Source organism: Anomalospiza imberbis, chromosome 17 (assembly GCF_031753505.1).
Source record: "Anomalospiza imberbis isolate Cuckoo-Finch-1a 21T00152 chromosome 17, ASM3175350v1, whole genome shotgun sequence".
NCBI classification, from domain to species: Eukaryota; Metazoa; Chordata; class Aves; order Passeriformes; family Viduidae; genus Anomalospiza; species Anomalospiza imberbis.
In genome coordinates, this window is record NC_089697.1 from 6,394,289 (window position 1) to 6,409,276 (window position 14,988).

The 14,988-nt window shown below is 41.6% G+C and overlaps 1 protein-coding gene across 1 annotated transcript; it reads left to right on the forward strand.

The window, feature by feature from the left end:
• Positions 1-252: 252 nt before the first annotated feature.
• LOC137484070 (protein-glutamine gamma-glutamyltransferase 6-like) lies at positions 253-12,637 on the forward strand. Its single transcript, XM_068207622.1, has 12 exons — positions 253-1,163; positions 1,504-1,743; positions 2,270-2,388; positions 3,546-3,674; positions 4,867-5,044; positions 5,863-5,998; positions 6,381-6,484; positions 7,263-7,505; positions 8,057-8,383; positions 9,367-9,524; positions 11,136-11,269; positions 11,575-12,637. Exons 1-12 carry the CDS (start codon positions 956-958, stop codon positions 11,726-11,728), a joined length of 2,130 nt encoding a protein of 709 aa, XP_068063723.1. The 5' UTR covers positions 253-955; the 3' UTR covers positions 11,729-12,637.
• The last annotated feature ends 2,351 nt before the right edge of the window (positions 12,638-14,988 follow it).

Consider the following 14,988-nt stretch of genomic DNA (forward strand, 5'->3'; position numbering starts at 1 on the left):
CACCCTATTATTACAGCAGAATCCTATGGATTCTCTCAGACATGAGCCCCTTTCTTGGTTCAGTGAAAGGATGGAAATGTTGCTTACAGCACCATTATTCTGCACAGGGTTAACAAGCTCTAGTCAGAGCAGGAGGTTTTCTTCACCTGAAACTCCTCTGGAATATCATACTGGGAAAGGCACTTTCCAAACACCTGTTTTCATAGGGGAATCTGCATTTTCCTGCTTTGTTCTTTTTTGTTGTTGTGGGAATTTTTTAATTTATCAAAGAAAAAGAAAGCTTGATGGTTTTGTAATCTGAGCTTCAGTGTCCCATTTTCAACATTGGGCAACCTATCATGATACAACAGAGCAACCCATAGCACTGCCTCGAGATATGCCACTCCTCTGCTTGTAATCTTTTTCCAGCAGAGTGTGAAATAACAACCAGCTTCAAGCCACAAGACTGTAAATTAATTTAGATACAAGATACATGAGAAGATAACAAGCAAGTTCCACACTGAAGATACCAACCTCCTAGCCATCATTTGTCAGGCAGTGTTTCTAGAATCAGCCTTGCATCCTCTGATGAGACTTTTAATACTTCTTTCTGTAAATCTGTAAAACATTATGGGAACTAGATATCACCACAGAAAAAGAGCAGGAACATGAGGAATAGAACAGTCTCTTCAGATTTTAATAAAGTCTTATCTAAACACAAATTATTTTGATTTTTTTGTTTAAATCAAAGATGAATTATCTGAATTTTGGATTTTGGAATGTTTTTTCTCTTTCTGAAAGAACCTTACAGAAAAGGGTTCATCTTTCAGCTGTTTGTTTAACTCCCTGGCCTTTTTTCAATTTTTAATAACAATGGATTTTCCTTTGTTCTTATAGCACATAATGCCAGCTATATATAAATATAATAAAATTAGTACATTAGACTCAATGAAAAGGTGTGCAAGTCTGAAAGAAAATGTTTTTAATTAACATGTCTTGTGTCTTTCTAGCCCTAAAAATAGGAAAAGTCAACTGGCAATCCAAACTAAATAAAGCTGCACACCACACCTCTGATTACAGCAGCACAGAACTCATCTTGAGGAGAGGACAGCCCTTCAGCATCTCTCTGAACCTCAAAACAACAGTGCAGTCTTGGGACAACCTCACCTTTATTGCAAGCACAGGTAATCTCCCCATGGCAGTTATCTCATATCCAGGTGATTCCAGCTCCAAAATACTTGTGCCTTACAGGTCTACATGGCACATTTTTGAAACATTAAGGTTTGTCCTGTTTCACTCAGGAGTCCTTGTCCTTTTAGGCTCAGGAGTTGAAGTTTGATCTACTCCTTAAGACAAGAGACAGTTAATAATTCAAAGGAAGGCAGGAGCCATCCTCATTTCAAAACCAAGGCTCTGTCTCTGCTCCTAAGGACATCCGTGCAACGCTGCATGTTATCCTCATAACATAATTCACCCCTAGCTCTCACAAACCACCATCCCCAGTTCATCCCTTCCCTCTGGCAGGACCATCTCCAGCAGAATCCCAGCAGACCAAGGCCATATTTACCCTTTCTGAGGAGAGTGCCAGTGGCTGGAGTGCAACCCAAGAGCCCAGTGAGCCTCGCTGCCTGAACTTCACCATCCTCAGCCCAGCCGATGCCGTCATCGGACGATACAAACTCCAACTCCAGGTCCTTGCTGGGAACAAGGTCTCTTCCAAAGTCCTGGGCCAGTTTGTGCTACTCTTCAATCCCTGGTGTCCAGGTATGCTCTGATGTATCACCTCCTTCAAATAACTCATTCTCTCAGCCAGGAAACCTGGGTGTCACAGTAAAGTTTGTACCTGACAGTCACAGCTACAGAAAGTTGGTTTTTTGCCTAACATCAAGGATCAGGCTTTTGTCCCTTCTTCAGTGTTGCAAGGCATCAAAGACCCAGACTCTTGCTTGTAGGATAAGAAATCAAAGGCAGTAAATATCCCAAATAATAATTCTAGATTTTTTTCCTCTGATATTTCCTGTGATTCTTGCATTCAGTTTTAAAACAAGTAAAAAGTACCAGTAAGATAGAGACTGTGCTTACTGAAGGGACAGGAACACAGTCAGTTCCCCTGAAAGGAATTTCATGCTTATTTTACTCAGTGTCTAAATGGTTACAGAGGTGTAGCAGGGAGTCCTAAGCCTGGATGCATGGGCAGTCTCACCTGATCCCTAGAACTGCTCTCTATTTGAGATTTTCAGTTAGAGCAAAGCAATTTCCTTCCAGCCATCATGTCTCACTCTGCTTGTAGATGATGATGTCTACATGGCTAATGAAAAGGAGCGGCAGGAGTATGTCCTGAATGACAGTGGAATCATATTTCAGGGAGTGGAGAAAGACATTCAAGAAGAAGCTTGGAACTATGGACAGGTAAACACCATCACCTCTTCCAGAAATTTCAAAATAACAGTAGCAGGTAAATAGGGTCTTGAGGAGAAAAAGATCATTCATAGTATAAGAGTTCATTATTCCTCACTTCAGATTTTCTTGCAAATATGTATCACATTACAGAGAGTAGCATCAGGATCATTTCCCCTGTATGGCATGTGCTCATACAGAAATAAAAGAATCAAAGCATAATTTTAGTTTTCTTCTGCCTGTTACATAAACTGGTAACACTGTACTTGGTTTTTTTTGACCCTTGTAGAGAGCAAAGAAAGCCACTGGATATTGCAAAGCCAGTGCATGCAAATATTTATGCAATCTGTTCAGTAACGGGGCAGAAGACCCTAAAAGGATTCCCCAAATGTACTCAACTGAAACAACTCGTGTTGGAGTTTTTGAAAAGCAGTTTAGCCCTCCAAGTGTAACCACTGCAAACACAGTCAGAGCTACAACCCATCTCCAGCCACACAGCCATCCTGCAAATGCCCATGCCAGCCAGGACCATTCCTGGCCACTTCATGCCCGCCAGGCGTACCAGCATTTGCAGACAGCGTTTCTATTGATCCTCCTGATCCCGTGGCTGCATTTACACTGATAAATGAAACAAGGCCAGAGTTCCTTTCTGTCTCAGAGGTCAAGGGCCATCCTTGCCTGGCCACATCCATCCAGCCAAGCACTGGGGTATTCTCTGGGCCCAAGCAGTGTCTTGGTGACCCTAATCTACAACAATTATTTTTGTGGGTTTCTTTCAGTTCAGATCACCTGATATGAGGTGGAGGCAGCCCATGAGAGTAAAGCTTTCACAACAGACAGGGGCCTGAAGGGGCACGGCAGGATGTGGGAGGGTGTGACCCCTGCTGAGCCCAACCCACAGTGGTCTTGTCTTTGCCACCAGGCCACGTAATGTCCTTGTGAATGCCAGTGGCCACAGCCCCACACTGTGCTCAGAGACATCTTTAAAATACTATGGAGAGTTGGCAGCTTAATGGTTTTCTTCTTGGCCCAATTTTCTCCAACAGTACAGAAAACTCCTCTATTCCCAACACCTTCCTCCCATGCTCAGAGAAGGAAACTAGGTGGGAAGTTTATCCTTAGGTTTTCTTATGAAATCAGCCTTAATATATTGCTTGTTTTGATTCCAGTTTGAAGAGGACATCCTTGATATCTCTCTGGCTGTTCTGGACCGGAGCCTGAACCACCGTGAGGACCCAGCTGTGGATGTCTCCAAGCGGAACAGCCCCGTCTATGTCAGCAGGGTTATCAGTGCCATGGTAAAGTGATCCAGCACTCACAGCTGGCAATGCACCTACCAACAAAACCCCAGCCCACACTCACACTTCAGCATGAATTCCTCAATGTTTTATAGGCGTAGCCAAGCAACAAAATAGGTAAAATGCAGATTTATTCTTCTTCCCAAAAGTTTGCTTATGACTAAAGGAATGTTTCCAAGAACTTCTGAGGAACATCGAACCTTACATGTATTTTCCTGACAATGGATTTTCAGTCCATTGTATCTTTTCACTAATTTGGAAAGCCTTTGTCTATTCTGAAATCACTTGCTAAGTTTTTCAAACACCAAGAGAAGCACAAAATATTTTGGAAAACCGGCGCTGGTTCAGCTGCATTTAATGTCTGAATTTAGCATTCTTTACTTAAGGGATATTTGTTCGGTGAGGTTTTTAGCATTTCCTGCAACAAATAGTTACAACTCCTCAGCACACACCTATCCTCACAAACACATAAATGCACAACTAGGCAGTTGAAAAGTTTTCTGTTTTATAAATAATATATTCCTCATCATATTTCTTACCAGATTCCTCCTTTATAACTGATATTTTTCAGCCTTTTGGACAGCACTCACTTGAGGCACTCTCAGCTTCAACATAGAGTAAATAATTCTACTCAGATGTACAAAATTACTATAACTACAAATAATTAAGGAAAAAATATTAAAAATAACTTACTGCATCCTGTACCACTACACTTGATATTTAAACAGGGCTCTACAATGGATGTGTACAAATATATGCAACCACATCTAACAAGTCTGGGCAAGCTGTAAGTACTATCTGCACATTTGCAACAAATGCACATTCAGAGAAAAGAAGGATTTCTCAAGGCTTCCATAAATCACTTGAGAATGTGAAGCAGCATGAATGCACAGCCTAGCAGAGTAATGACATACAAGGAGGTGAGATCAACGCATGAAACAGAGAAAACATAAACAGGTGTCAGTCAGTACATTTGGGACCACTTCTACTGAAAACAAGGCAGTTCTGAATCACCAGATCCTACAATCTGGTCTGGGTTTGGCTCAGTTGTGGCCTTTGAGCAGACAAAATTTTATCTAAAATTCAAATATTCTGTCCCACCACCCCATCAACGAGAACAGTCTTCTAACTATTTCCCTCCCTCTCTTTTCCTGTAAATACTTTAATTCTCTCATGAGAAGGATTCTTTCAGGTTAACAGCAACGATGAGAAGGGAGTAGTGGAAGGGAAGTGGAGCGGGAAGTTCCGCTCAGGAACAAACCCCCTGCGCTGGAGCGGGAGCGTGACCATCCTGCGGAGGTGGTACCGGGCCAGGTACAGACCCGTCCGCTACGGCCAGTGCTGGGTCTTTGCAGGAGTCACATGCACAGGTACACTGGGAGAGATGGAAATGACAACACAGAGGCAGCTCACCACGAGTTCCGCAGGCTGAACTTTGTGACAATTCTGTTCAAGCTGTTTCGACTTCGACAGGGAGAGTGAGGAACCTGTGCTCTCCATGTGTGAAGGGTTAATCCTTCAGTTTACAGGTGGTAATAATGCCTGCCGGCTTTGTGGGTAAACATAAAGCTTTGTGAGTAAACAAAAACCAAAGGGGTTTTCCAGGCTGGGCTGGTGAAAAGAGCAAGGTTTCCTATTTCAAAGCTAGGATTCAAAGAAAACCAGTACTCTTTCAAGTCCATCTTTTCACACTGCCAGTTTTCTACTGCTTTATCTCTTACCTGCTGGTGACACAAGAGTAAGTCACAATTCTGAGGATCTGTAAAGGGACCTGCAAGTTAGGAAAATCATTTCATCCTAGCAGTATCCAGTCAGAGCTGCTCTGAGACACAAGAACCTCTTTGGGGAAAATACAAAGGAACTTTGAGAGGTGTCTCTCCATAAGTAGAAAAAGAAACAAGGAACAAACAGAGGGAAAATGGGAGAGAGAAGAGGATGAAGAATCAAAGATTAAAATAAATGGGTGAACCAAACTCTTATTAAAAAGAACATGACAGCTAAGAATGTCACGTCAGTGGAAGTGTCTTTTAAGCAATTTTGCACTATGACTTGCATCATAGCTGGAGGGAAATTTCTGAGGGTTTGTTTCACCACTGAAAACATACACTAAACTGTGTGACCAAGAAAAAAACTTTCTATATGTCTGCAAAATAGGTTTACAGAGCTTTTATGATATTCTTTATTGCAGTACTGAGATGCTTGGGAATACCTACTCGTGTTATTACAAACTTCAACTCTGCCCATGACAAGAACCTAAATCTGAGTATTGATAAGTACATTGATGTGTCTGGAAACAACCTGCACTTGAGTGAAGACAGTGTGTGGTAAATATACATATTTCTTTAATATTTCTTCTACTATATTCCCCCCCTAATTAAAATATCTGGAATCATGCTTTTGAAAAACCACCCCAACCTCATACTCCCAGTGATATAAAACTCCACACCAGACCTTTGGCTTTTTGTTCAGGATTGTCCAATATTGAATTATTGACTCTGAAATGAAATATTTTCCTTTTAATATTTCTTTTTCATAACATCCCAACATTTCTCAGAGGTATTACACAAAAATCTGGCAAAAAAGGGGAAGGAGATACTCATGTAAGGAGTACAGCAGCTGCTCTCTCCACAGAGTTTTCATTCACTCAATTAGGATTATTTCTTGCATTGTACAAATCTGATAGTCTACATTCTACCTCCCTTGAAGGAATTTCCATGTCTGGAATGAAAGCTGGTTCATTAGAAGAGACCTTGGCTCTTTTTATGATGGATGGCAGGTTCTGGATGCAACGCCCCAGGAAAAAAGCAAAGGTAACACAGTTGTAAATATAAAAACCTGTAGATAGTGTTACTCCTAAAGATTACTAGGAGTAAAAAATTGAAATTTGAAATTACCAAAAATTTCAGGACAATTCTCTTCTATATATTCCTTATAGATGTAGCATTAATTTGGGTGCACAAGAAAAGCAATACCCACATCAATCTCCAGTAAGGGGCTTTTCTGTCAGCCTCTGGATTACTGACCAGCATAACAATGCTTTCTTTTTAAATTTCATTTCTCTGCCTCCACAAAAGCCAACACATCTTATGTTCACTTTTCTCACCCTTGCTTGTCTTAGCTCCTCACATCACACAATCCCATTCTTCACTACCAGGTTTAACACATTCAGTTTCCTGGCTCTTCTCAATGCACAACCAGCACTGTTGATTCCCATCTCTTAGGTCTGACTCCCTCTCCTTTCACCTGACAGCTTTGCATGCAGCCTTGAAGCCTTTGGTGGGTGAGAACATTTCTCATGGCACACATCACCAGAAGCTTTAGCTCTCCCTACTAGCCTCCTCTGCAGCCCCACCTTCTGATACAAAGTGCATGTGGAATCTCTGGGCATGCTGTTACCACATTACATAGACATAAAAACAGTGTACTTGACCCAAATGTGTCTTTGGAGTTGCTGCCTCTCCCTCTTGCTGTCAGCATGAGGATTTATGTTGTTTTACTTCTCCCAAATGTGTCTTTGGAGTGGCTGCCTCTCCCTCTTGCTGTCAGCATGAGGATTTATGTTGTTCAACTTCTCCCTCTCTAATACAGGCATCTATCAGTGTGGTCCTGCCTCCACCAGAGCCATTAAGGAAGGGGATGTGAACCTGGATTACGACAGCCCGTTTGTGTTTGCAGCAGTGAATGCTGACTGTGTTACTTGGATTCGCTATAGCAAGAAAAGGAAAGAGAGAATTTATTCTGATACCAGGAAGATTGGAAAATTTATCAGCACCAAAGCAGTGGGCACCAATTCCCGTGTGGATGTCACTGCTAATTACAAATATCCAGAAGGTAATTTCTTTATTACAATAGTTTTGCCACTGATGATCACATGTGAAAAGAATTAAGGTCTTTGTTGGACTGTGTACTGACAATTTCTTTACTTCTAGAGCCAAGTAATCGTGAATCTTCAAAGTCTTAGGGCTCCTTATCTGTTGATATTGATTCAATTCAATTCTCCAGCCATTTTGGAGAGCTGTTTTGGGAGAATTTCTGCAAAAGGGTTTTTTCACCCTTCTCAGTTTCAGAGGAGATGGCAGCTGCCCCACCTTATGGGGACAACTGAACTCTCCCAGAATTATCTTTCTACTGCCCACAGCTTCTAAGAGGTGCCCATGAACAGCCACCTGGAGCTGACGGGCAGGTTTTACTTTCCAGCCTTCATGGCCATGTACATTCATCTGCTTTTGTGCCAAAATTCACATTAGGGTTAGACCTCACTTTCTCCTCTTGAGTATCTTTGCCGTTCTCAGCTTCCCTAAATGTCTGAGATCAGCCATGGCTCCACTGCACAATACCCAGTATTAACATGAGATCTCTGAGCATGGTATCTTCCAATGCAGGATCCTTGAAAGAAAGGCAGGTGTACAAGAAAGCACTGAAGCTGCTTGGTGTGAGAAGACCTGGGAAAAGAAGCAAAATTCCAAGACCCAGAAGACGATTTTCAAGGGCACAGCCTGCACAAACCCCCAGCATCTCAGGGAAGCTGCTCCTTGATGCATCTCCTGTGGTTGGCCAGGACATCCTCCTTACCTTGACACTCAGAAACTTGATCTCAGATTTTAAGACCATAAAGGTTAAACTGAAGGCTTCAGCCATTCTCTACACCAGAAAACCCAAGGCAGAGATTTTGCAGTTGCATAGGTCTGTTAAACTTGGATCTGAAGAAGGTAATTTTAATTTTATTACAGCTTTTATTACTGGACAAGACATAGTTTTGGGTTGTGGTCAGATCACATGAAAATAAAGAATGGCTCATGAAGTGTATGACTTGAAAACAGTTGGAGGTCAAGGCTATTCAGGGGAAAAGAAACACACATATTTTCCCTGTCTTAAGCATTTGCTTTCAGGCACTGACAAAAAAGGAGACTGAGCAGGGTGACCTTTTGTCTGACCCAGCACAGCCAATGTTGGTGTTATATTATGATCTTTTTTGCTAACAGAGAACTAAGAGACATAGACTGGAGATTAGTGAGCTGCTGGTTCCCCATAAACAAAGCAAAAAGACAGATTAAATGGGGAAAGACAAGCCTACAACTTTCACAGCAGCACGACAGCAGCCACCAACTGCAGGAAGAGCTGTGCCACCTGCAGAGAGTGGTCTCTGCCCTGCTTTTAGAGGGACAGTGCTGAAAAATGAGGCAGCACAGATGAACAGAACTACCCTATCAAGCTAATACGTAACACGTTAGAACTCATTCCACAGTTCCAGAAGTAGAACTCTTTTTCTCACTATACTGAGTTCCATTGCCTTCCTCACTGGCACAGAAACTCTGATTGTGCAAGGCAGAGGCTGAACAGCTGCATCTGCAAGGGCATTAAACCAACCCACCTTCTGACCTCTGCCCTCTTTGCAAGGAAGGAGCAATAAATCCCAGCTTCAGATAAATGAAAAAAACACCAGCTGGTATTGCCACATACATCCATCCTCAGATCTGTCCAGGTACCAAACTGTAACTGATCATTTAGTGCTTTATGTAAATGTAAGTAGAAGTCGCCCATGAGCATCATTCCTGTCTGTTGGTGTCAACACTCACAAATGTGCTGCCCCAGGGTGATAAGAATATTACTCCTTAAAACACAGGTATCTTACAGATAGTTGATACTCAGAAAAAAAGAAGAGAGGGAAATTTTGTTTCTGTTTCCATTACAGTGAAAGAGATTTCTTTCACGATCTCCTACTCCCAGTACAAAAACTCTGTGATGGATGACAGGAAGATCCTAGTGACTGCTGTGTGCCAGGTCAAACGGGGAGCCTCACTTCTAGTTGAGAAGGATATTGTACTCCAGGATCCTTTTCTCACCATCAAGGTAAAAGCTAGTCACCTCTGTGACCCTTGAAAGATGTGCTGAGAAGCAGCAACTGGAATTCCTACTCCATCTATTTCTCATGGGAAGGATTATGGGAAGTGAAATCATGTCTGAGGGTGATTGGATCTTGTTGCTCTAGTAATAGGCCATATGATACAAATGAAATTAAATACACTAAAAGAAGGAAAATCTTTCCATGGCATAGCTGTGCTGGGATATTCTTGCCAGTGCTTGTTAATGTGGCACTGATAAAGTTCTCAGTGTTACAGTTACAAGGTAAGTTTACCTAAGCATGGACAGGCCGAATACAGACAAAGAAATCTCATCCATATTTAGACCTCCCCTTGTGTTAGAAAAGTCTGATCAATATCTTCCAGTTTATTTAGGAAGACTGTTTTTTACCAAAGACACCTTCATTGACCAGCTGATAATGCCTGGGGCTGTGAGTCTCTTTATTACCAATATTCAGATAAAGTTCTTTAACTGTATCATGCTAAGTGTCACTTTTCACCTTCTGCAACACTTCCCAAGTGATTAATTAGAACTGGAGGCTTTCTCTTTTTTCTACTTTTAACTGACTTTTGACAAATGTTGTACAATGAATAAAAAGCGGTTCTTAGCCACAGGAAAGATCCTGCACCGTGTTTGCCCAGGGACAGTCCTGGCTTTGCATGGCCCATCACATCCGCATAAACGAGCTGAACTGGTTTTGGACAGCAGATTTAAATGTTGCATAATTCATGGGATCAAATGCTATCTGCTCATCTTACTGTAAATAACATAGAGGGAATATGGTAATGTGCAGATTCCTTCAGGGCCTCCAGATTAGACTAGTTGTCCCAACCCACTCTGTCAGTAGCATACAAGAAAAGCAAGGTCACACACAGGAGTAAAAAGTGTGGTTTTTTGCAGGTCTGGCAATTTCTGAATACCAAGTTCTAGTGAGACTTTGTAAAAAGTCTCTGTGCTGTGCCATGCAAATAACAGAGACAGTTTATGTAGGGCAGGCAACTGGATTAAATTACTTCAATTCAGTGATTAAGTTTTAAGAAGCATTTATGTTTCTGTTACCTAATCATGTTACCTAATATTAAATTATTTACAAATATATACCAGATATACCAATTCCACATTATCTCAGCCAAAATAAGGTAATGAATATGTTTATTTGCTAATTTGCATTCTTTTCCCTGAGACACTACAATTCACCTCTGTCTCACACCTCCCATGTTCTCCAATCCCAAACCTTTCATTTAGCCTAGTTAAAGCTAATTTAAGGTGCCTCCAGTAGTTCACCATATATGCCAATACTTGTAGTCTCATTCTGTTCTCACTCTGATGAGTATCATGAGTATCATGTTATACATGAAACCATGCACTGACCTAGTTATAAAAGGGGCTAAATGGTAGATTCTACAGCAGTTTGCTGATTCTTAGCCACACTGGAAGGCTCATTCAAGGCTGAACTCTGTTGCCCAAAACTATTCGTGTCTCCTTCCTGCCCAGGTGACCCTAAGAGGGTAAGTGGTTTGCAACAGGAATGAAAGGAGAAAAGCATTATGAAGACATGAGACTGATGCTGTGGCTGAGCAGAATGTTTTCTCTCTGTAGGTCCTTGGTCCAGCTGTGGTACACAAGCCTGTCAGTGTGGAGGTCACATTTACCAACCCTCTGTCTGATGAGGTGACAGACTGTGTCCTCAGAGCTGAAGGCAGTGGCCTGCTCAAAGAGCAACTCCGAATCTGGTACGTAAACGCTTCTGGCTGGTCACTTGTTCACTCTGGTGGGAAATCTGGAGTACCAGTGGGTATTTTAAAATTATTCTGTCAACCTCATGACTGTCATCTGCACCAGCCTTGGACAAAATGCCACCATGTCAGTACTCTCCATACAGCAGATGGAGTTTTTTGCACTGCTTTTGCCAAGATTCAAATTACGGAATGCTCAGGGAGTGGAGAGATGGCACACAGTCTTAAATTTGGGTACTCAGAAGAATACATAGCAAGAAATTTTCAGCTGCTTTAACTTACAAATGCATTCTCTCTTTTAGTGTGGAAAGAATGGCCCCCATGGAGACTTCAACAGTGGAATTTGAAATCATTCCCTACAGGAGTGGCACCAGGCAGCTTCAGGTGGACTTGGTTTGCACCCACTTTTCAGACATTAAGGGATTTGTGATGCTTCAGGTGGCTCCTGCTCAGTGATATAACCTGTACAACAGTTCAGTTTTGCCTGTTTATGAGGCTGGTGCAGTGTTCATGCATTCTTATGACTGGAAGCACAGAAATGCAGATTACTCAGCCAAAATAAAGTGATGTAATATGAACGGAAACTAATAAAAAGGTACCAGAGACTATACTGTACAGACAGTGTCACCTTTTTCATTCTCTAGCCTGTTTTATGGGCCTTCACATATGCAATTACTAGTGGGAATCATTATATAATTAAACTTGAAGGGGAGCATCAAGTGTGATGGTTTCCAGCATTAGAGCCTGTAGCAATAATAGCAGCTGGATTTCCAAGGAACCTAATTTAAAATCACTGGTTTTATAAGCTTCATGGAATGCAATTTAATTATCACAGAATAATAAAATGGTTTGAGTTGGAAGGAGTCTTAGAGCTCATCTTGTTTCAGCTGCCTGCCACAGGCAGGGACACCTTCCACTATCCCAGGCTGCTCAGAGCCCCATCCAACCTGGCCTTGGACACTTCCAGGGCTGGGGCAGCCACAGCTTCTCAGGGCACCCTGTGCCAGGGCCTCACCACCCTCTCAGGGAAGAATTTCTTCCTAATATCCACTCTAAACCTATCCTCCCTCCAGCTTAAGGCCAGTCCCTCGTGTCCAGTCTCCCTAGACCCTTGTGAGAAGTCCCTCTCCAGCCTCCATGTGCTTTTAAGCACTGGAAGGAGGTATAAGGTGTCCCTGAAACCTCCACTTCTCCAGGCTCACATCCACTAAATATATTTTATTCAGTACTAGCCAAAATACTATCCAAGTAGCTGACATAATTAAACTCCAGAATTGAATTTATCATTTAATCTTATTGACAGAAGGAAAATACAGTCATAAGATATGGCAGTGATACAACAGAACTCTCTTTCTTATGACTGGAAAAATGAGAAGCCTTGAAAAGTAGAAAAAGAAGGATATCAGAAAGATATACGAAAACTCACAATTAACAGTCACTCTTCCTCATACCACAAAGCTGCTTATAGCAGATCATCATTCATGAGGGAAGCATTGTGCCACTCATATCGAAATCCCTAATGTGTCCAATCACTCCTTGCAAAGTTAACAAGCCAATATAGCAAAGATCTGAATGTTCCTACGAGACAATTTGACTTTTTCCTCCTGAGAGTCAGTGCTGTCCAGCAATGCAGGACATTCCCCCAGAATGTCCCATGCACACAAACTGACCCTGTGACACAGATTAAACTGAGGACTCATTTAAATATTTCTTTGATTTAAAGCCAACAAAATCTTCAAAACATGTAAAGTCCTATTTTATTACATCAATTACAATATTTTGCCACCCACACATATACTTAAGAGTGGATGTGGAAGCTTGGTAAAACTGGTCAGCCCAGAGAGACTGGAATGAAGGTTGAAAAGGACACACACACACATATACATGGGAATTCAGATTTCTCCAGGCAAAGGAGAGAAGAATAGGTAGCTTTGCACCTATCAATTAAGTCTTGCAGGATCTTGGAGAGTCAGGGTATACAATCCTCCACTAGCCTCAGAAAGGGCCTTGAGGTAGGGATGGTATTTCAGAAAATCTCATTAAATCTTACAAGAATGCAGACTGACATTACATTTAACACACAGTACAGCCAAAACATTCAAATTCCTTCAGTATTCCTTCTTAAACACAATCCAGGCAATTATTTCAGACAGTGTTTGTCACACGAGCTTGGAATGACCTCATCCTAATTACCTGTGAAGGAAGGCTGCAGTTCAAAGGGAAACCAGTGCAGTCGAGCCTGTGCCAAGTGCCAAGCTTTGCAACACTCGCTGGGTTTTCACAGTGTCAGCATTTTCATCTGCCCTCAGCAACCACACCCAGCTCAGTTTGAGTGTGAAAATGCAGATCTGGCCAGTGCCATGCAGGAGAAACACATTCTTCCTGCATGAGACATGAGACAACTGTTCAATTATGCTAATGATTATTACAGAGAAAAACATGTAAGTGCCCGAGGAAGGATTTAAATTGCTTTTGTCAAACCTGCAATCTTTACACAGCCCTTGGTCAGAAGTCAGGGGGAGTCGGTGGAATAAAATATGGCTAATTGTCAGTATTTTTCTTTATAAATATGAAGTTTAAATAAGATTATGCCCAAGAGGCTGACCCAGCCAGCCCTCATTCCAGTCTGACCAAAAAAAAAAAAAATCCAGTGAGCACTCACTGATATGACACATTCATAACCATGAACTGGTCTTGAAACACACTGAAATCAGCCTCCAGGATAGTGAATGTTTCTCCCCATCATTCTGTTCTTCTAAGTTTCTAGATTCAGATTTAAAAAAAAATCAATAGCCAAAGTTGCTGGTTCCAAATCACATTGTTCTGCCACCAAAGCCTCGCTGCTTTACCTCTTGGTCTGTCACTCTCCTGAACTGAATGTGGAGGACACTGCTCACTGTAAAAGACAAAACCAGAGGCACAGTGTAAGCATTTCTGGTTGCTCTAAAGCAACAAGAAATTCCCCTCAAAATAAAAATTCCTATCTAATTCATGGGTATGCCACATAAAAGCTGGAAATGTGGACACAATAAAAGGGTGTATAATTTTTTGTCACTACATTCAGAGAGAGACACAGTTACTAAAGATGCTTACAAAACACTTTAAGCTTCTATTTTTAAAGGCAATGAAGTTTTTATGGATTTATGCTTGGAGGACAGGGGGCCCATTGTCACCAGATGGAATGCCAGTACAAACACTTGAGTACTACATGCAGAAATCTCTTTTGGGTGTTAACCTTCTCCGTGGGCTTTTTTAGCCCATTTTAGTGTCAAGAAAGACACAAAGGGACGATAAGTAGGTCTCTTTTCAGAGTTGAAGTGCAGGAAATCCTATGCAGGAAATCCTACTTGCAGTTGCCAATTTGACCAAGAGATGGTACTGTGTGTATACACAGTCACTACAAGGCAGTGATGATGGGATAAATAGCTCCTTGTAACTAAACCACTCTGATTTAGAGGTTCAAACCTCATACATATACTGCAAAGGTGCATTTAAGAACATTTATCATGCAAAGAAAATCAGAAGTTTGAGCACAGTCACTTGGTTTAAAATTTGCTTAGACTGAAAGAGCACAAATCAGCCATCACATACTGTGTTTAGCTCCTTATGTAAGAAACAAGTTAAGACATATACAAAAATCACACATAATTGACATTGAGCAATGTATGCTGACAAAAAAATACAGAATTTTCTGGAAGATTTTCCCAATATTCTTC